Raw genomic sequence first — 25,330 nt, forward strand, 5'->3', positions numbered from 1 at the left:
ATTTTTAATTCAGATTTCAGGGGTTATCAGTAGCTAGTTTCCTGGGTTTGTGACTAGTTCTGGGTTCTTGCTTTTTCGTGATCTGTAGGATGAGTGTTGGGTCCCCATGTGGGACCTCTAAGGGCAATTGCACTAGAAAAGAAATTATAGTGACTATAACTGGGTAGATTTAGTAGTGCAGCATATTAGGTTTCTGGTATGAGCATCCCACTCTGCATCTTGCTGTCTGAGAGTATTCTCTCATGTTTAGCCCTAAATTGAGCCACGTCTGAGTTAATCTTGTATCGGGGTGAATGCACCCTTTTACCTCAGATGTTTACTCAGGGATTTGCTCAACCCAGGATCTCTTGGGTAAGTGAGAATAGAAACTGCTTTGCTGTTTAGCTGAGAATTAAATTAGAGAGGTCTTCTGACAAAATGGATCATTTTTTTTTTTCCAAATAGATCCTGAATGACTACCCAGATGAAACTCTTTCCTTGTGCCAGCCTCCCTTGCTGTCCTGAGTTCTGCTTTGTGGGGACTCGAGCCTACTTCTGTCCTGCAGCCCCATTAGCACAATCTGGAGAGGCCATCTAGGGAGTGCACAGATGTATAGTGACACATACATTTGTGTTTGATGAAATATGATCCAATAAATGGAGAGATTGTATTTATCACCTGTCTGAGGAGGTTGAGTAGCAAACGGGGGAGATGCCCAGGAAAGGGCTGTTCAGCGTGCTTTTGCTTGTATCGCATTTCATTCCAGAAACTCAAAGTCCGTCAATTCTGCTACATTTAAGATGACTGTAATGAGGGATGTAATGTCTCTGTGAATTACCTGAAAATATTTTAAAAGCTCTGTCACTATTTCCCTTGAGATTGAAGACTAATCTTGGGTATTTGCCATCTAGGAATCTACCAAATTACCTGAGGTTATATGCCAGTCAGTAAGAGATACTTTATGAAGGACAGGAGAATTGTTCTAGTATTTGGAAAATCAGTAATTGGGCACGTCATTCCCCTAGAGATCAGTTTGAGGAGAAAGAGCTATGAAACTCCTGATCTCCTAAGAGGAGACTCCTATTTTATGATATGAGCCATCTCCTAAAGTTGGGTCACCTCCCCACCTCTGGGACTTTCCCACAAAGTGGCTGGGTTGTATGAGGACTTCAGACTGGGCAGAAGACAAGGCTCAAAGCATGTATTGCTGCATCCGAGAAAGTCGGTGGCTGTTCATAGATCCAAAGATATTTCCTCTAGTTATAAAGCAAAATTCCCTTTCTATTCTAGTGAGTAAAAAAGTATAAGGATGCTATCAGCCCTTTCCCTCACAGACACAGCCTCACGCACTAATGCAGCAGCTCAGCAACCCCTTTGGCTTCTTAGTTTTCCCTGCCTTTCCCAGGCTGCACTGAACTCTACTCCCTGACCAGCTCCCAACTCCTTCAGGGCATTTTAGTTTGCAAAACATAGTTGCCCATGTGGAGCGAGTACTTCTGTCATTCCTTGGAGATTCATTCTCTCTGTTTGCTTGTTTCATTGACATTGCTCACTGGCTAGTTCTCCTGGGTCTTGCATTGTGCAGACTGGAAGGAAGGGGTCCTGTTCATCCAAAAGCAAGATGTCTTGTGTTTGCAGGCTTGAGTGAGTTATTGCTCCCAGCTGTCCTCCTTACCCTCCTGTTGAAGATGGCTAAATGATGGCTTAATCCTCCCCCCTATCACTGCAGTATGCAGTCAGACCTCATATTGGTATGCTGGGCTTTATGAGACGGGTAGACTACTGTTCCATCTGTCTGCTGTGGCATCAGACGCGAGGAGGATGGTCACTTCATAATGACAGCTGAAATTGGTTTTCATCCCAAGTCAGAACCCACTTGCCTTGAGGGAATGGGATGAGGAACAGAGTTCCCGCTAGATGGAGAGCGGTAAGAGGCCAGCCTTGCACTGATTTGGCACTAGTCCTTCAATGGAAGGCCTCATGATGGCTAATACCCATTGTGAGAATTGTGAGGTGATTAATAGTTATCACAGTGGTTTTGTTTCTCCCACTGAGCTGTTTTTAAATTAGTGCTGTGAAGCCTGCTCAGAAACGTAGCATAGAAGCAGAACTCTGCTAACGTAGACTTTTTCCTGACCAGCTCAAGCCAGCCGTAATATAGATGCTTAAAGCCAGCATCACCCAGCTTCTGCCCGTCCCTGGGCCAACAGCTCTTTGGGTTGACCTTGAAATACAGATAGTTGAAGTGCTGTATGTGCAGTAGTGCCTTAATACCCGGTGGCCTGGATTTGGCTTGCAGCTTATTGGTAGCCTGCACTTGCAGGCAGGGCTGACCTGAACACCCACCCTACTTATACGTGTTTAGCCAACATTACCAGGAACTTCGTTATTCCCCAGTTTCTTTCCACTGATGAGGAAATATTTCATTGGTAACACTCTATCCTAAGCAAGAGCAGCAGGGGAAGCCCACAGTGGAAGCCAAAATTCAGACTTAATTCAGAGAGTAAAATCCTAGTGCTTTTGAACTTGGAGGTAGAATACATCATTGGTGCAAGGCGCTCGCATTCATGGTGCTCAGATCCAGGATGAATGCCGTACAGGCTTAGGAAAGGACGACAGTTTTAATTCCTTCTCACATGATGTAAGTTTAAATTGGGTCCCTCGGTATAGTTCAAGAATAAATATGTAATAAACTACTGAACTTTTGAAAGTTTTCCCTGGAAAGTTATAAAATATGCAAAGTGTTGCTTGAGAGACTGAAGCAGATTCTTCACAGTCGTGTTTACCCAGTAGATCATACATGTTTAGTAAGTATTTTAAATCCTTTATTAGGGTTACCCAAAAGAGTTATTTTGTTCTAGCAGCTAAATCCATATTTAGGCAGGTTTAAGCTCCTTAGAATTTTTCCAAGGCACTGGAATGGCTTATTGCGCTTTAATCTTTCCTAAAAGAACACATTTAGAAAGTATTTTTAAGTACTTTGAAGAAATATTATGACACTTTGTTGACAAGGTAACTCCATCTAGACAGCAACATGAGGAAAAACTGAAAAGACAGGGATTACTTGACTTGGAAAAAAGAGTAAAGAACATTCTTTTAACGTATTTCCATGACTCTTCTCTGAGCTGAAACTGATGAGCACAAAATTATAAGGGCTTTTATTTTGATCCTTTTTAAACCATATCCATGAGTTCTACCAATGTTAATATTAAGTACTTCTTTTTATGTATTGTGCACAAAAGTGCTTTATAAAGCATTGGGAAAATAGACAGTTGCTTGGTAGTTTCTGCTAAGTAATATTTTGCATTATGCTTCTAGAAAATTTTCTCCTTAGAAGTTGCTAAAACACAGCTTATCAAACCTTGGGTTTACTTTTGAACTATAGAAAACTATGTTTAAAATACAGTTGTTATCCAAAGATCTTCCATCTCAACATGGCAACTATGTGTAGCAAAAAAGAACTGATTTTTCAGACTGAATTGCCTGAACCATATATGACACATTATAAGGTGCATAAATGTATACCAGTAGGAAAGACTTGGTCATGAAAATACTCAGCTTATGTATATATAGGAGTCTAGAGGATAAGGTTCTTCATTTATTGCATAAGGTAGCCAACACAAAATTGGAGGAATTTCTTTACAGTAATTAAATAAATTGAAAGAGAATGTAAATGTTAATTTTAACGTTTAATTTAATACTCCCTGGGCCTTCCATATCTAAGTAAACTGGAATTGGGATTTTTATTTGAATCATTGAAGTTTGAATCAACTTCTTGTTTATTCTCAGTGGCAGTATCACACTCGTATCCCATGGCCAAGTTTATGATCAGACTTTTATTCCTACCACAGAAAATAATGATTTGACTTTCGCCATCTTGTAAACATCCTGGTGCGTAAGAATCAAGCCGAGAAATACATAAAATATCTTTATTGATTTATATACATAATGACATTTACAGTGTGTTGTTGCCCAAAGTAGCAACATACAATTTGATCTGAGCATGGATATGAGTTCTCAGGCGCGGCCTTAAGAATAAACAAAATGGCAAAACTGGAATTCAAGGAAATTATCTACTCTTCTGAGGTAGTTCCAACTCATTTTACATGTTGTTCAACTTAAATCATCAGATCATCCTTCTATATCAAAATGGCAATTTTTGTTTTGGAAAGCTGCTTGCTGTAGATGAGTTTTGTAGGGGAATGAAGGTCGCCACAAAAACCTCAGCAGTTATGTGATATGGTATGTAAAACACTGGCCCTACTCCAAGCAAAGGGAAATTTTGAAGCATACCATTACAGTACCAGCAATGAGAGCCATGTCGGCAGATCTGAATCCAAACTTTGGATTTGTTTGTGAATTCAAGGCTCTCATCAACTCATGTGCAAAGGTGGGCCTGTATGAAAGCACAGTAGGTTAGGTATATTTGATTCTGGTGTAGATCAAACGTGTTGCATGCTCCTGTACCATCAATGGGCTTTTTGAAATACAATGCAAAATCTTGTATCCGTTGGACATGAGCATTATAACATTTACTCAAATAGTGTCATTGGAATACCATTGTACTCGTGGTCATTTTTGTGATTCTGGAGGCGCACAGAAGGCAAATATGGTTTTACACCTATACTCAGTAGTGGAGTTGTGAGTAGAAGAGAGTTTGCTCTCGTAGATGGGTTTTATATTCAGTCCAGAGAGAGAACAAATGTCCTCATATATGGAACATTGCCAGTTTGAATCCTGATGAAAGGATTAGTGTCTTTGGATCTGGGCCCTGGAAATGGCTGATTGAATACTATGTCTTTTACCATTTATCTTGGCAGCTGATGTTTTACTAGTGGCACCATGTGTTTATATACAGGGTTATCCAAAGAGAATAGTAAATGGAATAAAGGGACACCTATGACTTGTGTAGGGCATGTTGTTGCAGTAATGTATTTGCAGTGCCAAACTGGGCAGCTACTTCCCCTAAAACCTCTGTCTCTCATCAGCTTGCATTTCAGTTTCCCTGCAGTGTATTTGGACTGTGTGTTAGGCCACATATTTCTAAAGTAGCTATTGATAATTTCAAGAGCTTTTACTATCTTCACTTCACCAGGCTTTGATTCCAGGGCAAGTGTGTTGTAAGAGCTGGAAGCCATATCCAATAGCACTTCTATGGACAATGTCTTCTGCAGGGAACGTGTTGCTTTTTAAAAGACCATGTGGTTAATGTCTGAAGACTGTTATTTGTGAAAGAGAGAAGAGAACAGAATGTGACTGTCACATCTTGAGGTCTGACTTTTGACAGGTCTGCTCTTCATTTCCAACCAAGGCATTACTGTTGTTTATATCTTTCTCAGAGATTCAGGTGAACTGGAAATAGGCTGAGGATGGGCACTGCAGAGTCTCCCCTTGTACAGCTTCTCTTCACCTGCCATCGTAAGGCTAAAGGTGCTGTTGCTGCCAGCTCATCGGTATGTTTTAAGTCCTCCATGAACAACATGTTAGGCTGTTGGGAAAATATTACAACCGAAGTACAGTTCCAAGAGCTTCCTCTGAGTTTACCAGATAAACTATGCTAAATTTAATGGGCAACTGAAATCATGTTCATGGCTTTCACTGTAGCATATTTTCAGTTAAAGGGATCTCATTGCAGGATATGTGTCACAGCAAAACCTACATTTTGCCTTGCTTTATTAGAAAGCATCAGACTGTCCCCATTTAAATGCACTGTACTAGGGATGTTATTGTTAACTGTGCATTGACACAGTATATTGTATGAGTGATCCAAGTTTTAATGGCTTTATACTCTCCGTCAACATGATGTATCATAATTGCTTTTTTGGACCAGTTACAAGCTGAGCGTAAATATTTAGTATTAATGAATTCAGGTTTATTATGTGTAAGTGTATCTGCAGTGCAGCAAATCCATCTATGAAGCATCTTAGCATGCTCAGGGCAGGACTTCCCCCTTTCTTTTTCATCTTCCTCTTCCTGCTTATCTGCTTTCTGAAAGGCAAAAATAACTTGCCTCTCTCTTTCTCAGCCTTGACACTTCACCACATTTCGTGGACACACTCTTGCCTGTCTGTCTGCCATGTCTTTTGCTACAAGCAGATTGCCCAGATAGTCAAATCCATTCACAGGTTGCTGGCTGTATTATATCGACAACATGAGGTATTTTATTTTATCCTTTTTGTATATATCTTGTATTTTACGTATCATCAGACTTTTGCTTGTCCTGCCAGCATGTTGGGGCACTTTGGAAAGCAACGTGGGAAAGAATGAAATGACAGCTGTAGATAAGCCAAAAGCACATTCTGCCCTTGCTTTCCAGGTCTGAGGCCTCACTGCAAACCCCTTCTGAGCTCTCAGGCCAAAGGTTGGCCTTCTTCTGAGAGCCTGCCATTGTCAATTGTGTCAAAAGAGAGTGAATTGCGGGGTCTTTATAGTGTCAAAAGCTTCTTCCTGAATTAAAGTGATCCACGATGGCTTGTGATGCACCCCTCTCTGAAGGCTCTGGGGCTGTGTTCTGGTGCGCGGCACTGCATTCACACCAGTATTTGTTGTGTATTTCAGAGGTGAAATTCTAACCACATAGAGAAAAGCAGAAGCATGGCAAAGGGGAAGGGTGTTCTGGGTTTGAGATTGCAGCCTGGGAATTATGGGACGTGGATTCAGGTTTTTGCTTGGCCTTATGTTCTTCATCATCTTCCAACCTGTGAAATGGGGCAATAGCAGTTATTGCTGCAGACATAAGCAAATGATTAGGAGATTCTCAGGTACTCTAAGTCTGTGAGACTATGTAACTACACAACACAGCTCTACAGACAGGACCCCAGTTTCTTAGGGGGTCTTCTGAAGTCCTTGCCATCCTCCAGCTGTGCAGTTCCATCCGTAGGCATAGCTCCTCTTTGTCAAAACAAACTGCATCTCTCTACACTGTGTAGACTCAAGGGTGGCCCCTGCTTTTCCCGGTGCTCCCCATGCTCTCCTTTCCCCTTGTCCCTAGATTAAGATCAGCTGTTGTAAAACGTTGTCAGAAGAACAGGCGTACAGCTGGCTACACTGCGGTGGTGCTGGACGTTTGCACAGAAGTTCCCTCAGTGTGTAACATGGAGTGCAGAGGGCGATTGGTGGCCCTGCAGCACAGAGGGCATCCAGAAAGGAGAAGAAACGACTGAAAAGATGAAGCTAAAATCAAAGGCTGAGAGAAATGAGAAAGAGAGCAGTGGATGTTTCTCTCCAGGAAGTCCTCGTGAATATTTAGGTTTCATGCTGCCTTCTCACATTTTATAAATGGACTGAACAGAGAGGGTTTATATTACTACACTTAACGAGATGCTGCTAGTCTTCTGTGAAATTGGTTAGATACCTAGTGGTAAGCGAATACTTAGTAGCAGTTTTCCCCCTCATGACCGTATGAGTCCTAAATACCCAGTTTTATTTGGTGTCTTTTGTAATAAGGCTGATGATCTTCTCATTAAGGCATGACTGGGGTAGAGCCAGGCTCCTTCCGCACGGGCTTGCCAATCTGACGAGATGCTTCTGAGATGTTACGGCTCTTGGGGAGGCAAGAGCCTCCGGGGGGCCAAGGCTGCTGTGATGGCACTGCCTGCTGGACACAGGCCTGCTGTTCCTGCCTCAGGAGGCTGTGTGGATAAAATAAATGCAGGGGGAGGAGAAAGAGGGTGTTGTGGCCACCTTGTTTCCCATAGGCGTAGCTGGCCAGTGGCTTAGCCTGCTTCTCTCAATCCTGAGCCTCTGTTGGCCTGTGGCTTTAAAGTTTGGTACCCAAAGAGAACACACGGTTCTGCAACAGTCATGTAATTGCTCTGTGTCTGAGATAACCTGTCCTGTGGTTAGTATCGTACACGCATTTCACAGAACTGCCCAGAAAATGGTAGGCATTTTTGGGGATCGGGATGACTACATCTCTAATGCCAGCAATAAAATTGCCATTTATATTAAAAGCCCGAGAGTGCTTAAAATGTAGTTGGAAGTTGTAGATGAGACATTGCTTAATTTTCTCCTGCCCTTGCAAAATCACAGTGAATTTTTGCTGTGTTTTTAATAATAAACTGGGGAAAATGTTCATGCTGTAAACCTTTTAGCTATGATAATTTAAACTTTCAGAAGGTTTTTGTTTGTTTGTTTGTTTGTTTAGTTTAAGTGTTAGTAAATAACTTTAACACAATTTTTTTTAAAAGTGGAGCCAAGTAATAAGGCCTGTTTTGGATAGCTTGGAGGCCCAGCTGTTATCTGATGGAAGGCCTTTCTCATGTAATCTCTAGTAATTAACGTAGCATTGCTAATATTTTATAGTCATAACTGTAGTGGAATAAGAACTCTGCAATCATTCTGTAGGGAACTCAGCCCGCAAATTGCATGTACAATCTCTGTGTTGCTGGAGCTTGCTGTAGGTTTAACTCACTGAGCTACTCAGTGGGTTTATTAGCAATATTAACTAAGAGCACATGTACACCTGCTATGGGAAATTTTAAAGTTGCTTTGGAGAATTCCAAAGTGGGTTTCCAGTGTGAAAGAGTCATCAGAACAACTTGTATTGCTAGTTGTGATATATGCCTCTCATACGTCTAACAAAGAAACTCTAAGTTGTTTTGCCCATTGACCTGCCAGGTACTTTGAACCCCGGTGGAGGCAAGCTTCTTTGAGGGTCTAGAATTTGCTTATTTTTTGTTCAGCCTTCCAAGTATAAAGTTAAAATTGTATAGATGAATTTCCCTTTCCCTTAATACAACAAGATTCAGAGTCTATCGAACACATCACTGCAAGCTCATCTTAATAATAATCTGAGTTTATAGAGTCACTCAGCCTGAAAATAAATTGAAAGGTACTAGAATTAGTTTCTTGCAGGAACGTTTTCTGCTGCAGAAGTTCTAAAGAGCAGGTAACAGACAGACTTGGCAAGGACCAGAATAATAATAAAACACGTTAGGAATGGAAGCTAGCAAAAAAAAAAAGAGAAAATGCAGCAAAACAAGAAGGATCAACAATGGTCATTATTCCCAAAGAATGCCAATGGAATTATTAAATTATGTATTTGAGTGTTGTCATCAGTAAACAGCACTTGCTGAGACTGAAGCTATCTGCATAAGCTATGTAAATGGTGCGTGTGGGAGGGATACGCATGTGTATAACTGTCTCTAAAGGAAACTTTGGGGAGCTTGAATCTCAAGAACTTTGTTTCATGGGTGATTTAGTTCCTGTTTTGTCTCTCGATTGCCTTGCACTTTTGCAGTTAAAAGGCAGAGTAGAGGAACAGCCCTGAGGTGACCAAGTGACTTGGGAGACTCCTCTGACTTGCCCTCCTGCTTGCTGAGCCACAAGATGCAGCAGGGCACAGAGTGCTCCTCTCCAGGGCCAGCCTGAGTCATTTGTCCAGCCATTCGGATGCACTATAGTCATACTGAGTGACTTGACTTGTCAGAAAGAAGTTGGCATTTGTTTATTTCCATAGAAAACAGAACTGTTTGTTCATACCGACTCTAACCCTGTAGTCCTGACAAAGCATATGAAGTATTAGTGGGAAGGGGTGTAAGCCTGGCTTTGACAAAAACCGCGATGTGACTGTCTATGATAATGGAGCAGAGGGCACTCGGGAATGGTGTCCTGCTCAGGTTTTTCAGTTTCATAGCAGTTTTCTCAAACTGGAGATGTTCTGTTGAATTTGACCCTCTGGTCTCAAAAGCAAGATGGTAGTGATTTGTTCAGCCTGGATGCTTGCTTCCTACAAGCCTGCCTTTTTCATAGCTTCATGACTTTGCAATCAGACACCTCCCAGCCGAAACAGGTAGTCGGTTCATATTCTGACAACTGATGTAAACCTTTTGTGGAAGTAATATCGATGTCTTTTAAATGGGATCTTTAACTGCTCTCATTGTACATCAGTATTAATACAGGAATTCAGCCCTTCATTTCCTGGCTGTGATCCTGTTTTGTTTAATCATTTAAAAAAAAAAAAAATCCACAGAATTTCTTTTTTCTTTTCAGTTCATCAGCCAAATTTAATGTTTATGTCATGAGTGTGAAAAAAGTAGGAAAAATAGTTGATTTTTAGCTGTAATTCCTATACTTCTTGTGGTATGTGCAAATGGAAAGGTCTAAAAACAGATTTAGGAATATGCCCAGCTTTCCTTTTTATGGTATGCACTACATGATTCTGCTGAAAGTGGGGAATAAAATTAGTGCTGTTCACTTTTCTATAATTTGAAGCAATCCATTTTCTCCTAGCCTGAAATTCAGGTTATTTCCCAATCCCATTGTGTTCAGAACATGTAGGAAACACTCATCTGTTCAGTCCTAAAAAAGAAAATTCAAATGCGGCTTTAACATGTCTCTTTGCTGATGTGGGCTTTCTCTGACGCACATTGATTGCCTGTCATACTCTGTAAATCAAAGTTATATATCTGCATGCCCCATACTACTACTGCTAAAAAGGGATCTAATTGTGTCTCTATTCAGCTTGAAGGGCAATAAACAGAGATTAATAAGCATATGCATAAATAACTCACATGTATTATGAAAGATTATAATTTGCATTTATTTTAATCTGCATTTTAAGAATTATAGAAGCTAGCATCTATTAGACAACCTCGTTCTTCACCTTCACAGTAGGGAGTATCTCCTTGGGAGATATTTTCTTTCCTTGACACTATTCTTTCATGAGCCCTCTTGAAGTTGATCTGGGTCTTGAATCAAAGCTATCCTAAAGATTTTACTGGATACACCTGTGAAATATGAACTCCCTTTTAATATCTGAGGATGGATTAAAAACTTCAGCTTGGATCACTCACAAACATCTGCAAATCTCCATAGTTTTGATTTCCCAAGTTTTTTCTCCAGTGTCTCACAATCCTTAGGTTGTATTTAGTTTTCCCTTCCAGAATTCAACCTGTGTTTTGTAAGTGGGTGACAGTGTCTATTAAAAGATATGTTGCCATAAGCTCTCTGTAGGACTTGAAAGCCTGCCTGATCCAGTTCTATACATAACAGCCCAACATGTTTGCGTCAAGGCTGCTCTGGTTGAAATTTTTTATTGTGAGACCTTCTTGAAGGATTTTTTTTTCAGCTTAGCATTGCAAAACTTGAAATATGGTGGTAGCCAGTGCAGTAAGTGCTGTGTCCTGCGTGGGCACTGGGCAGCAGGGCAGGGAAAGGGGCATCGCATATTCTGGAGTAGAGAACAATAGTATTTTCTTGATCCCCCCCCAAAAAAAAAAAAAAAAGGCAAGCAGACTTGAGTTGACTTGCTCTTACTAGAGACGCACAGATACATCCCTTTGTGCTGCCTAGTCTGCAGACTAGCTGATTTGAGCTGCAGTGCTTGGTGCATACATACAAGGTGTCTCTGAGCCTCTCGCTGGCTTAAGTTGCCTGAAGTAGACTGCTGCCTGCAATATAGCACGGGGAGATGGAAAAACACAGTCATATTATGCCAAGATTGTTGTCTAGATAGAAGACTTTTCAAAGGGGCTTACGTGACCTAGACATGTACATACACTAAAACTTACTACAAGCAGCATTGCAGATTTTAATAGTAATTCTTAGCGCAAAGAAAAGCAGCAACATATTTTTGGTTTGTCACCGTTTTGTAAAATGAGGTCCAGACTTCATGTAACCCTGGTTGCCACAGCTCACCACCTCAAAGCACAGAAAGTGCTCTTTCTTGCAAGCTCAGTTACTTTGAACTTGCCACTCAATGAATCAGAGTTCCAAAGAGTTACCTGAAGAATAAAAGGAGTTTGAACACTTTTAGTATGAACAGCACTGAGCTGATCACCTCTCATGCAGGGAACTACATTCCCCACTGAATTTACCATTATGCCATTGAATGCAGGCTGCAAGGGTGTTTGCTCTTTGTTTTAATGTTTTGACTCCCTAAAAAATCCTAACACGGATTTGCACAGCCTGCATTAGCAAAATTTATTTTGTAGGCTTTAGCTTTGTAGGCTGTACTGATGATCCTTTGGGCAATGTAAGTATATGTCACTAAAGGAGCGTTTGGGTACTACCTTCCTTTGGTGTTAGAGCTTGTTGGATGTAGGTTTTGCTCAGCTATTTAGCAAAAAGCTATCCCTGCAGGGAAAAAAACCCAACACAACACAGCTGTGACCAAAAAATATTCAACTGTACATCCCCATTTGCAAAAGTAATTCTTGAGAGGGATGAAAATCAGCCTGTGCTGATTTTGGGGTTTTGGCAGTTTATTGGCAGCTTTTATTGTAGCCAATTGTATCTGGTGTTAAATTCCCATATATGTAGAGACCTTTTAGTAGTCTGCTAGAGTTACTGGATCTGGCCCGTGAGCTCTGTGCATGAGTACAGAGGAGAAAGGAATTCCTGTACTTTGCATTTGAACAATTCACTCTGATTTCTAAAGAGAATGCGTGGACATGAAATGAACATGTTGGAAGACCAAAGTGTGGGATTGGTTCAGGGGCACTCTGGATACATGTATGCATGGGACAAGCTACACTTTTGCTGGCTAGACTCTTTCAGTCTCCTGAGTAAAATCACCCATTACACTTGCTTTTCACACACTCTGACATGCAATATTAAGTCAACTGTGTTTCTGAAAATATAATGTCCTTTTTTTATTTCTTTCTCTGAAAAAAATAACCGGTTTCTGACAACCCTGACTAAGAAACTAAAAAAATAAATTTAGGTGTGAAGCACATTAATATTCTGTTGTGGCAATCACGGTCACTTTGTCATGGATAAAAAAGTGACAGAAGCAGAGAGATTTTCAAAGCGACTTTGTATCTTGGGGAAAACAAGCCTCTCCAGGCTTTGACGCTGAGAGATGTCGATACTGATGTTCAGGATTTCATATAGTTTTATTTAGCAGATTGAGACTGTCCAGGGAAGGAGGAGAGAGAGAGAGACCAGTGTACGCATCTGTGTGGAGTGATTCCCTTTCCTGTTTTCTGGGTTTATCACACCTGTGAGAAATGTTTCACTTCGGTTTTGGACTCTTCGTTTCATTTTGCAAGGCACAGACAGATACTCATGCTGTCCAGTTAAGTCACAAAGTGGTGATTGACAAATGATCTGAAGACTTCCCAGCAGAAATCAGAAGGAACAGAGAGATGGGTAATGTGTATACTGATGAGCACAAGGTTCGTAATGCTAGCTGTAAAGTCAGGGCAATGGACTCCGGCAGGGCTCTTCCAGTGCAAAAAAGGGTTTTCTGGTAAAGATGATGTATCTGGTGATGTATCCAGCAGAGCGTTTATGTAGTCAGGGAGGGGTAAGCTGCTGTAAGTGAAATTTGTTTGTTTGTTTCCTGTGCAAAGACCAGTTCGGCACACAGAAACATTGTTAGGTGGGGAAAATACTCAAGTAAGCTTTGCACTTTTTTGTAGGAACTTGCACTGTGCATTCCCTTTAAATAAAAATTTAAAAATATAATTTGTAGATTAAAATGGATTTAGTCCCATTTAAGCTGCTAATGTGCATATGCTTTTTTAGTAACTACAAACTGACCCTGAATATCTATGAAAGCAGTACCTAAAATTCTACCTGGAATATTTGGATATGTGCCTGTTCAAAAGAATGCAAATATCTGAGTTTTGCCATGTGCTGAGATGTCTGGAAGAAAAATTGCCCGACATGAATATAACAGATCTGGAGTGGTGAGCTGCCGAAAGACAAGCATTTGTGTAAAACTACCCCTTCGGTGGAGCCTGCATCCCTGTCGCATCCCTGCTGTGACTCTGCTACTGAGACCTCCTCCCAGGCTCTGTGCACCAGGCGGTGCCTCTCCCTTTCTTACCTACTCACGTGGCCTTTATAAAAGAACACGGAGAGAAAAGCCAGCCCAGGGAATGTAATTTGAACTGAGAATTATGAATGATAATATCAGAAGAATTGTGTGGATAACCAGAGTTTCAGGTCACTAGTTGAAAAAAAAATCTGTATGTTTTTCTATGGATAACACTGAAGTGAAATTTGTGAGGGTTTTCCTCCAAAATGAAGTGTTCTTCCTGTTCACTGGTCAAGATCGAACTCCTGTCTCTTTGGGGCTGGAGGCCATAGGAACCATTTATTTAAAACCTTAACTTCCTTGTATTTGAGCTTGGATTTTAAAAGGAAAGTAGTCATGTTTGCTTGAGGGACTCAGGAGAGCATCTGTACAATCACTGTTTGAAATAAGCCTGAATCTGGAAAGGTTAGACACAGTGTAATATCTCGGCAGGCACAGGCGCTTGGTTTACAAATTGCCGTTCTTAGTGTTGGCACGATTCATTCATTTGTCCAGGTTTAAACTCTTCCCAGCAACTGATCCGCAAAAAGGCTTTTATACTTTTTACAGGTTTTTCTCTCCATTACAACTCTTTGACTCAAAACCAAAGAAGCATTTTATTAAAAAATCCACAAAAAATATTTTATATGTTAATTTATTCCTGTATCTTGTTATTTACTTAGCCACAGTTGCTCAGGCAGAGTGGAGTCTGCGCCATGTGGTTTTCCACTGAATGTGACAAAAACACAGCCTTGTTCTAGCTCCACCCGTTTTTGACAGGATGCAAAAACCCCACTCCATTAACGTGAACATGCATTTGCACTCAGCTTAAACATTGCATATGGTTGATGTCTAATTCTAGGTGACTCTGAACATAGGAGCTTTCATTTACTGGCTTTTAGCTGTGCATCTCCCATGCAAAATTAAAAGTATCCGTAGTCATATAAAAGCAGAGCGCTTTCACTCCTGCCTGTTAAGTGTCCTCTGTATTCACAACTTACAGACCTTTCCTATCACAAACATCAATTAGTTGTCACCAGTCACACGTGGGGCTGGAGCACTGGAGACCCTGTGCCCCAGATACAGTAGCAAGTGTTGGTCCTCAGAGGAAAGCAACATCACGTCCCTGTGGATGTTCAGTCCAATGTACTCGTCGTTAGTCCCCAGTTTAAGAGGCAGCTGAGTGAAGCCAGAAGGAATGCCAGTGGAAATAAGTAGTAGTACCTGCACTTCTGTTCAAACTCAAGAAATACGGTTTTCTTACGCGCACTGTGGATCAGAAAGGTCCTTTCTGCTGAGTTATTCTTTTTCAACTTGTCTGGCTTATGTTAGGTTTCTTGTAAAAATAGCATCCATAGTTTTTATTTATCAATGTTTCTTATAAAGTCTTTGGGGTTTGTTTTTGCTGTTCTGATTTTGCCCCCCCCCCAACCCTCAGCTATCGCTAGTATTTTCAACCTTTTGCCTTATAAAAGCAGTTGACTGTGGAGCATAGCAGATCATCATTTGAAATTAGGTTTGCTAGCATCTTATGGAAAACCTGCTGTGGAAAGTCTTGGTTAGTTTTGCTTTTATGATCCATTGTGCACTGCGTAGGAATTACAGCTGCTTTTTGGTTGCTCACCAGGGACTCAGCTAATCTTATAGTGCAGCCAAAACACGTGATGGTTCAGTTTGATCTGCGAGATTCAGTCCTGCGGTGGATGGCGGGAACCAGACACACAACAGCAGTACAGAGTGCTCTTAGGGGTATAGGTTGGCTTGAAGAAATGATTTCCTGGAAATAATCTAGTGTCAGACCACATGGACACATCTCTAAGTGGTGTGTCTTAGAACAGAGTCACAAGCGACAACCAATCTCTGCAAGGCTTCCTAGTTATTCCAGTGCGATAATGCAGGTACATGAGGGAGTGTCAGCTCATTGCATGTTTGCAGGAGCAAACCTTGGGCCTGTGGGTTTGACAGGTGTGATAAAAGAATAAATTCTACTTTATAGGACTAATGTATTCTGTGTCCTGAGAGGCCTGACTTCTTAAGCAGCACCTGATCTCCTACCTCAAAAGCAGAGGCATACAGCAGAGGTATGATGTTTGATGTGCATAGATGTGTCAGTTGCTCACTTTAGATAGTCCTCCAGGTGCACAAAATGACTCTAAATTTGACCTTTGTCATGATTCATTTACACTTTAGCCTGTATCCAAAAGGAGGGCAGTACTATCCTCTGGATCTTGATGTAGCATCATCATGAGTCATTTGGAGTCTTTCAGCAAAGTAATACAGAAAAAAGTCAAGTATACATATTACTTGGGTGTAAGGAGGGAGACCTCTGAAGTGTGAGTGTCAAAAAAAAAAAAAAAAAAAAAAAAAAAAAAAAAAAAAAAAAAAAAAAAAAAAAAAGAAAAAATTAAATATGTGTAATTTTTTTGTATGTTTAATTTCTGTAATGAAAATGGTGTAGCTTTGTGTAAACCCATACTTGCAGCTCAGTTCCTGAATCCATGGTTATGATCCTGCCCTTTTTTCTTCAGTATTACATTTCATGGTCTGCTGAAATCATGTTTAGGGGGATAAAAATAGTATATCTTCTGTTTTTTGGCATCCAACCTCTAATTTACAAATATAATTTATGCTAATCTTGAAAGTGCTTCTCAGATACAAAGTAAAATGTGTCATCCTTAGTATATGTGTGTATAATTTATTCTGATGGGGAATAGACATTTCAAAGCCATTTCAGCCCTTTATACTCAGAATATGTGATATGAGCAGAGGAGCAAAGTGTTCATTGCTGTAAGAGCAGGGAAGTGGTTAAAAAAGCCTACAATTACAGTAGCTATTCTCTTAACCCAAAAAATGGTAGATGCACCAAGGAATGAACTGCTGTTTGCTCAGTCAAGCCAGCTCATATACAATCCTTGAGTTAGGTATTTTTATTCCTTTTGTATTTTTGCTGATGATTAGTCATTTTTATGATCGACTTACAAAAATCTTCCTACACCATCACAGTTAATTTTTTTGTGACTTCTCTTTTCTTCAGTCTCTGACTCAGACAGCTTCCCTGATGGATTAGATGTGTGTCATGGGGGGTAGCACTGCGTGGGCTTGCAGGTCCCCAGAGGGAGCCATCCATGAGCGTTATTTGCCATGTAATTCTTAGTTCTCCCCACTTCTGCAGAGGAGCCTGCGGAGACTCCCAGCCCAGTTTCTGCCAGCTAACAAACCAATATCTGCGACCAAGTCTGCCTTCTTAAGCACAAGAGGAGTGAGTGGCTGCTATTAAAATGGCTTCTCTTGGTTGTCTGGAATTTCAACGCTTGGAGAAGGGCGATGACCTGCTGTGGTCCCAGACTGGGGTATATCACAGCAAAGAAATGCTAAAATACCATCCAAGATGCCACATCACCAGCAGAGTACGTTTCCCTTCCTCCTGTTTAGAAGGTCAAGGCTCATAATCATGTGTGGTTCCCCTTTTGAACTTCTGGATAAAAAGTCAGAAAGTGTCATGTAAAGGAGCACAGAAAGAAAAATAAAAACCGCACAAAGATGCGGAAAACTACCAAGTGGTGCTTGGTGCCTGAGGCATGAAACTAACCCACTGTAAGTCTGAACTGATTCTGGATGAATACCAAGAGCAAGGGTAGATAGATGGCTGGGAAGAAAATGTAGCTCTAGGGTATTCTGACTTTATGGGACTTAGATATTCTCAAGAATTCTCCTACTCCTTACAACTGCACTGGGGGATTTAATATTCCACATTGTTTATAGTTAAAGCAGTAACACCAAATAAAACAAAAGTTTACACAAATATTAATTGGTTTCCCAGGAATTAATTCAATTTTTACCTGGATCAAGTAATGAAACTTCACAGCAAAGTAAAACTGTTCTTTGCAATGCTAAGCAGCAACAACGCAAATTAAGAAGACCACACCAATTGAGGCAGGCAGTCTCTGCATACTTATTCTTTGCCATGTATTTTTCAGCAATGTGAGGACAAGTTCTTTTTTTTAGGTTTTGAACTTAACAACTTGAAAATATATTCCTAGTCAATAGGAACGTTATGACTCATAGCAAAGCAAGGTGGAAATGACCTTGCCTGTGCTCTGTCAATTTAGAGTATTTTCTGTGTTCAGTTTTAATGTTTAGCCTTCCTCTATAACTTGCCCTCTCGTGACGTGTAATAAAATTAATAATACAAAAGACCTTCCCCTCTGTAGTGCTTCAAACATGTGAATGTTTCAGGTATTCCATGCTGTAGTCTGGTCAATGCTCCGGTATCAACTTGATAGAGTAGAGCAGGCAGAGCACAAAAAGCTGAGCTGTAATGTGTCCAGGACTGCCACGATTCCAGCTTACGTGCAGGCAGGCCGATAGCACAGGGGGGAACAGCAAGGTCACTATGATTTTCTGCTAGCCCAGTTCTCACCTCAGAAATCTCAGCTGACAGATAAAACCTTTACTGGAGGTATGACAAGGCTCATCAAATCCATCAGCTGGAGCTCTTGTTCATATTTTAGACATGAAAGTTGAGATCCACTATTACGGATTTAAGGCAGATCCAACCATTTTGGTATTTGTTGTAACGATTCAATTCCAGTACTGTGTGGAAGAGAGAGAGGGATGGGAAACTCGCGTACCTTCCAGGGCACCCAGTGAAGGAGTGTGCGATCTGTCAGCACTCGATGGTATACATGGGACTTGTTCGGTAGGCTTTGGAGAAGCCCTGTAATGTGTTTGGGAAAGGAGAGCTGCTTCAGAACACTCTTATTAAGGGTGTCTGGAGTCAACCTCGCTGCACGGCCCTTTTTTCCATCCACCACAGCAGTGTCAGGCAGTGACTGAGGCAAATGCCAAAGTGCATTTTCAGCACAAAGTCAGCTTTGCTGTAAGTGTGTAACGTGAGTGATCGTATGATTAATTTTGTTATTATGTAATTCATGTCTCTCTTTGTAGACAAATGTCTTGCATTTTTAATGGTTATTTGAACGCTGTACATAATTCTTCGTCAGAGAAGCAGTTGAACCTGGCCAAGTTCAAATTGAAACTTCCCAGAGGAATAATCCAAATCTGTATTTCCATATATATTAATAAACTGTGTAATACTTGCAGCAACTCGCATAATACAGTTTTGAAATGAGATAGAACTCATTATCAGTACAATGAGGAGCACAGGCTCTTTCCTGTCAGAAATAATGGAGTGAGATCATCAACACAGTTATTTTCCCTAGCTGTCTCTATAGTCATTTATGCAGCAAGGTGCATATAAATCTTTCTCAGCCTCTTGTGCTGTAGTGGGACATGCACCAGCCCTAGCCAACTCCTGTGGTTGCAATCAGGAGGAGTATATAAATAAATCCTTCAATTCTGTCCAGTTTCATGATGTAACATCAGCAGTACTGTGCATTGCAAAGCTGTGTTGCACAAGTCCAAATGGAGCTTCAGCGTGCTGCTGCCTGAGGGTAGGGGATGCTGTGTTTGAAATCTGCCATCCTGCTTTGGTACTGGTGCTCTGGGTGTGAGTCTGGAGTGACTTTCTCCTTGCACTATGATGGATTTCAGTCTGTATTACTGAAATGTGAATTTGCCACTCCTCCCAACTTAGTCAAGCTGTGCTAGGAAACGCCTGCTGCCCGACACTCAGGAATCACTACCAGCATAACAAACCTAAGCCTTTTGTGGTCCCGGTTGATGATTAGGGTCCAGGACCAAGAATTAGAGGCCTGTCTTCTTCAGCTTGGGGTCACAGTACCTAACCATCAGCTGAAGGTTGGCATCTATGCTCAAAGAGAAATGGCCCCTCTTTTAAACGTGTCTGAAAACGGGGAAATGGTGCCCTGCTGGTTTTGTCTAGTAGCCAGGCAGAGGACGTAGAAAAGCAAGACCAGATCTACTTCAGCCATGAAGCAGAACAGCAAGGTCTGTTCCCATCTGTACCTGCAGCCTCTCCCTGACCTGGCTGTAGGCTGTTGAGTCTGGAGTAAGCGTAGGAAGCAGGTGAGACGGGTTTTCATCCGTGATGTTGAAAGAAATTCAGTGAAGAATGAAAAAAACTATGGGAAGAGAAGCAAAAAGAAAGGATGTGATTTAATTGCTTAATGAGATAGTGCATTTAGACCCTGGACTTATATTTTGAAAGTTTTTATTTCTGGAATACAAGATGCAGCGGTTTGGCAAGAAAACATGCTTTGTATAAACGCAGTTCTGTGTATTCTTACGAAAAGGGTGAAACCTATTAGCTCAGGGGAATTTGTGCAAGTCCGTCCAGAACAGAATCTGCCCTATAGTGTGTGCTTTAAAGACCTCCACGCAGTGGTGATATAAACACAGTAATTAAATAGTGTAACCTGAGAAGGATTTTAATGTTAGGGACATGGCGAACTGAAATTTTGTTTGCTAACCGTGATTTATCCAATGGAGTTAAGGAAGGAAGCAGACTCCCCACTTGTGTTCTTCAGCATGTTTGGATAGTAATCTTGTTTAAATAATGTGACAGGCCTTTTTTGTAGTCCAGCATCAGAGGATTATATGATTTTTAGAACAATTTATGAAAGATTAGTAGAGGCATAGTTAATCATTTAAATTAGCTACAGGTTTTTTATTAATCTTCAAATTAATGAGTTCTACCTTTTGATCTTTCTGGCTGCAAATCCCTCTGGGATTGGATGCCAGTTAGGATTCTGTAATAACTTGTTTATGAACATGGACCAGTGTATGTGTGGCACGCGTGCGTGCATATGTGTGTGTACATGTGTTGGTAGATGTCAGTGCTGCTGGAGAGTGGCACGTGTTCACTTAGACCCGTTCAGTTGTTACCAATTTGGAAAGTGGACCTCTCCACTAGTGGAAATTAAATGACAACGCAAGGACAGTAGTGAGTGAATGAAGCTTCTGCTTTAGCATGCACAAAGTTGTGCATTGCACGGTGCCAATCTGATGCTTTTAGGACAATTAGATACAGCTTGTTTATTACCTACAATGAAGATGGGGACAGTATCAGAGAACAAAGTGACCTTATTCACTCTTCACATGAACCGTTGAGAAATGTTGTTGTCCTTTAAAGAGGGAAATGTGTTCAGCACCAAATAAATTGCACCAGCCCAAGGCAACATTGAATAGGAAACTTGCAGAGGAGCAGACTGACCCTGCTTAAAGCTTTTCCCTGTGTGAAGGTGAAACAGGAGGTAATTAGGGCTTTCTGGAACGTCACAGTTCTCATACTGACATTTCTGCATGCCCACAGTGGTACCATTTCAAACCTCGTTGCAAACAGGCCCATGTTGACCTATATGTGTTGTTGAGTTTCTTTGCATAGTCACTGAATTGCCTTAATTGAAACGTGCTAAAGGTTTTACAGTATAAGCATCGGTAAGAGCTGTTCTCAGAACTGATAAGCATGCATGAGTATAGCAGAAATAATACCAGGTTCTCAGTCCTGCCATCCACAGTACAATGTAGTACTTGATACGGCAGCCTTTGTTTCAGCAGAGCTTTCCTTCTTCTATACCTGTGTTTCTGAATGGTTGGAGGTTATTTTCTTCCTAGTATCCCATAGCCCATTGCCTTTTCATCTCCTAAACTTGCACCTTACTAGTCTGATGCTGCTTGTGTTGCAGGTTCCTGTGGATTTGATGAGATGTTAATGTTCAGTTTCCTATATCAAGTAATTTTTTAGAGCATTGCTTTCTCTTCCTATTCTTTAATCTGAAGGGAAATGATTGATTGGACCCCAACAGCCTTGTTTCCCAAGGTCACAAGTGTCTTTAGTCAAAGATGAGTGCAGGGGAGCGTGGATCAATACACGATGTTGCATTTCTAAAGCAGTATTTGCCCTACTGGCAGTCTTTTGTCTTCCTGAAAACTCAGTTCTGACTTACGATGTTTGAAATTTGTTCTATAGACAATTTCTGGTCACAATGCTATGAAACCTGAACAAAAGCTTTTCTAAATTGCTTCTTGTAAAATTCTGAGTGAGTGCATCACGGTCTTTGGCAGCTTGTGTTGAAGAACACACTACTCCATTCTAGTAGTCATCTTGTTTTAAGAAAAGAAAAGAGTATTGCTTGTTTACAAAGCCAAAAGTACAATCTGCTCAACACAGGCAGAACTGAGACCCTGGTTCCAGGCACAGTTCAGGCAAAGGCGGATCATTCACTTATATGCATATTTTCTCTTACAGCATAGGTGGAGAAGTCGTGAGAGGAAATGAAGGAAGCTACGTGGGGAAACATTTCCGCATGGGATTTATGACAATGCCTGCTCCTCAGGACAGACTGCCACATCCTTGCTCCAGTGGCTTTACCGTGAGATCCCAGTCTCTTCATTCTGTTGGAGGAACCGATGATGAAAGTAGCAGCTCTCGTAAGCAGCCGCCTCCAAAACCTAAGCGAGACCCCAACACCAAATTGAGCACCTCATCTGAAACAGTCAACACTGGAACAACAAGTAAGAGTGGGAAACTACCGGACAGGACTGAAGGTAAACACCATAATTCTTTCGAAAAAAGGGTTTTGGTGACCCAGTGTTAAGGTTATCTAGTTGATAATCTTGCATTTAAGAATTACCTGTATGTTTCCCCATCTGTGTAACAGTGCCAGCACAGGTATCCTAGGTCACTGTTCTCCAAATTTTGGACCAGTGGATAATTGCCGAGCTTTAATTTTTCTCACAGAACTGTACCACTTACATGGGCTGGTTATATACTGGGGAATGCGTTGAATTTATTCAAAATGGAAAGAAAAAAAGATTGCCATCAGATGGCACACAGGACACTGTTATCTGGATGCCAGCCAAGGACCACTCACCATATCACTAGCACTGTGAAAACCACAGCTTTAGAGAGGGTCCTCCTCAACAGAGAAGTGAAGGACAGAAATTACTTAAAAGAATACTGCCTGGCACTGAAACTCTACAGCAAGGAAATATCATGCAATGGTAAAAATTATACCTGAGATGGTATAATGCATTGCCCAAAGCTTCTGCTTGCATATGAGCCTACATTTTCTCTTCCCATTCCTCCCAGTTATGTTTCAGCCAGTGCAGCATTCAGAAGGAAATAAACCAATGTGTTGAATAAGGATATTGCTTCCTTACTTTCAACAACTAAAGATGAGCTAACACTATAGGGATCTTCTCCTTCCTTTTTTCCATGCTGGAAATGCATTTTGTGCAGCAGTAGGACCAGCTGTACTCCCTGCTAGGAGAGATCAGGATGACTCTGCTTCACAGTGTGAACTGTAAGAAAGAACCCTTAGGGATAAATGGTTTTGATCAATGCTGGTCTTTCCCACTGCTAGGTTACATATCAGTTTTGACATCCCATGCAGTATGTTGTGCTCTTAGCGTGTATCTCTTTTTTTTGTTGTTGTGGCCAGAAATGCTTGTTAGTTGCATTCACTCTACAAACCCTTTTAAGCAAATCTGATTTTAAAAGGTCATCAGTGATAAGAAAGGTGCAAAGGAATGTATAATTCAACTGGTGGCTCATATGTCTACGATTGTGAGGTTCAGCACAAACACTGATCAAAACTGCAGACTTATTTATGCTGCTGTTGGTAGTTATTTTACATATGACATTTACCGTTACTTTCATAGCTTGTTCTCTACAGTAAACATTACATCAACTCCACTAAACAGACTAACATGACAAATCTAAGTGTTAAGTAGCTGCCTTTAATAAAAGCAGTTTACCACAGTTTTACTGGACCAAAGCCTACATAGAAACCATTCAGATTTGTGCCACAGATTTAAAATCTCCTATCAGAAAGTCTTTCAAGACTTTCATTTAATACAAAAAGAGAATGCGTGGCGCATACTCCTTGGTATGATATGCTCTGAGGTGAAAGGGAGGAGCTCTTAAGTTATTTGAAATTCCTTTTAAAAATTATTATATTTCAAAATTTTTTTTCAATTTTTTAACATATATTAGCACTCTCTCTTCCTGAGTCTGCACCAAGTCTGCAACCAGAATCACCAAGGCTAACGGAAACTTATTTTGCAGACAAGGCAGTAAGCTAGGCTCTAACGCTTTCTAACTTGTTTAATGAATATTCTTGCAAGTGTGCGTTGAGTCACAGAGTACATTGCGCTCTTAGTACAGCTGACCTTGGCATTATCTCTGGGGTGGTTAGGAATGCGGTCTGTTTTACACCTGCCCCCCAGCTCTTTTTCCTCATTTACTAAGAAGCAAGAGACTGTGACAGCCTTAAAGTAGCAATAATAATAATAATGATAGTAATCACTGAAATACATCCAAGTATTTTACCAATCTCACAGAAGTTATTGCAGACTCCTTAAGCAGTCTGTGTCCTCATGAAACTGGATCTTCTTCAGCATTATTATTGTGGAAGGTTCTGAAAATTTTGCTTCTATTCTCTAATCATCTCCTGCCATCTTATATTTGACATCAAGGATATAATGTGTGGTCATGTCCCTTCGGACAGATTTCAGAGTTTGAAACTGATTGATGTTTCCGTTTCCAAGACCAAGTACCACTTTGCCTCCTCCCACTGTGCAGCTTAAGCTAAATCTGTCCCATCACATGATGGCATCGAGTGGCACACATAGTATTGTAGCAGTGTTCACTTTGGATAATCTGTATGCCACTGGTACTACTACACCATAGGACTAAGTATTGCAGAGCGCCTCAGATTCATTATTGTAATCAAGAGCTGAATATTCATAGCAAGATCTCTGGAAGGAACTGGTGAATGAGTAATACTCCATCATTAGCATAAAAGGTAATACTTAAATGTTACCTTTTAGTATGACTAAATGCATTCATGGAATATTGAGAATCTCTCCGATACTAAATATATGACCACTATTAAATTAATTCTGCTGCTTTATATGTATTGCAATAATGGGAACTTGTAGGTTATCATGAAGAAGTTCCTGGAGATTTTGTATTGACAGAACCCTTTAACAATACCGTTGTTTTCATGTATTCAGAATATCTGCCCTGTTTGTATATGTCTGGTGTTCTATGTGCCAGACTTAGAGGGGTTCCTCCAGAGTTTGATACCTAGAAAGTAGCATCAGATTGTAGTTTTTTTGAAGTAAGCAGTCAAATTTTAAAGTCTGATATATACTCAAGGGTGGTACAATATGATGTTTGGATGAGCAGGCTGGATTTCTAAAATGCTTTGCTGGCTTTGTTACCACCTGTGCGCTCTAAGGTAACATGTTTGTTTTGATGAAAGAATTCTTACAGTCATCATCTGGCTAGCATAGGAATGTTTATATAAAAACTGTGGTCATACATTGATGAGGACATCTAAAGATGAGCAGAACCAGGTGAAACTAAAAGTTCATTATCTGCGGTATTGATTTGATACAAATATTAAACCAGCTTTGTCCCAGAATATGAAATTATTACTGTTGCTCCACAACTAATTTCCAGCAAACTTAGTATCTGAAATTGTGCCTGGCTGAAAGAAACCTGTGAAGCTCTGATTCTGCCAGTCTGCTTTTTATGTGCAAGTGGTTAAGTTTTTCCATATCTAGTAGTTCTCATTCTAGTGGCAGCCTTCAAACTCAAGAAATTGTACAACTGTATCTTTCCAGTTTCAGGTGAGATAGCACATAGAATACAATATTGATGTTCTCCTAGG

At 40.7% G+C, this 25,330-nt stretch overlaps 1 protein-coding gene across 1 annotated transcript in view; it reads left to right on the forward strand.

Annotated features, from left to right (window-relative positions):
• NYAP2 (neuronal tyrosine-phosphorylated phosphoinositide-3-kinase adaptor 2) overlaps window positions 1-25,330 on the forward strand; it is a 116,620-nt gene that overhangs the window by 42,075 nt on the left and 49,215 nt on the right. The window contains exon 3 of the mRNA XM_009889788.1: window positions 21,898-22,196. Within this exon, the coding sequence (XP_009888090.1) occupies window positions 21,898-22,196 (299 nt within the window). The remainder of the gene's footprint in view (window positions 1-21,897; window positions 22,197-25,330) is intronic.

This window comes from Charadrius vociferus, unplaced genomic scaffold, assembly GCF_000708025.1.
Source record: "Charadrius vociferus isolate BGI_N301 unplaced genomic scaffold, ASM70802v2 scaffold650, whole genome shotgun sequence".
NCBI classification, from domain to species: domain Eukaryota; kingdom Metazoa; phylum Chordata; class Aves; order Charadriiformes; family Charadriidae; genus Charadrius; species Charadrius vociferus.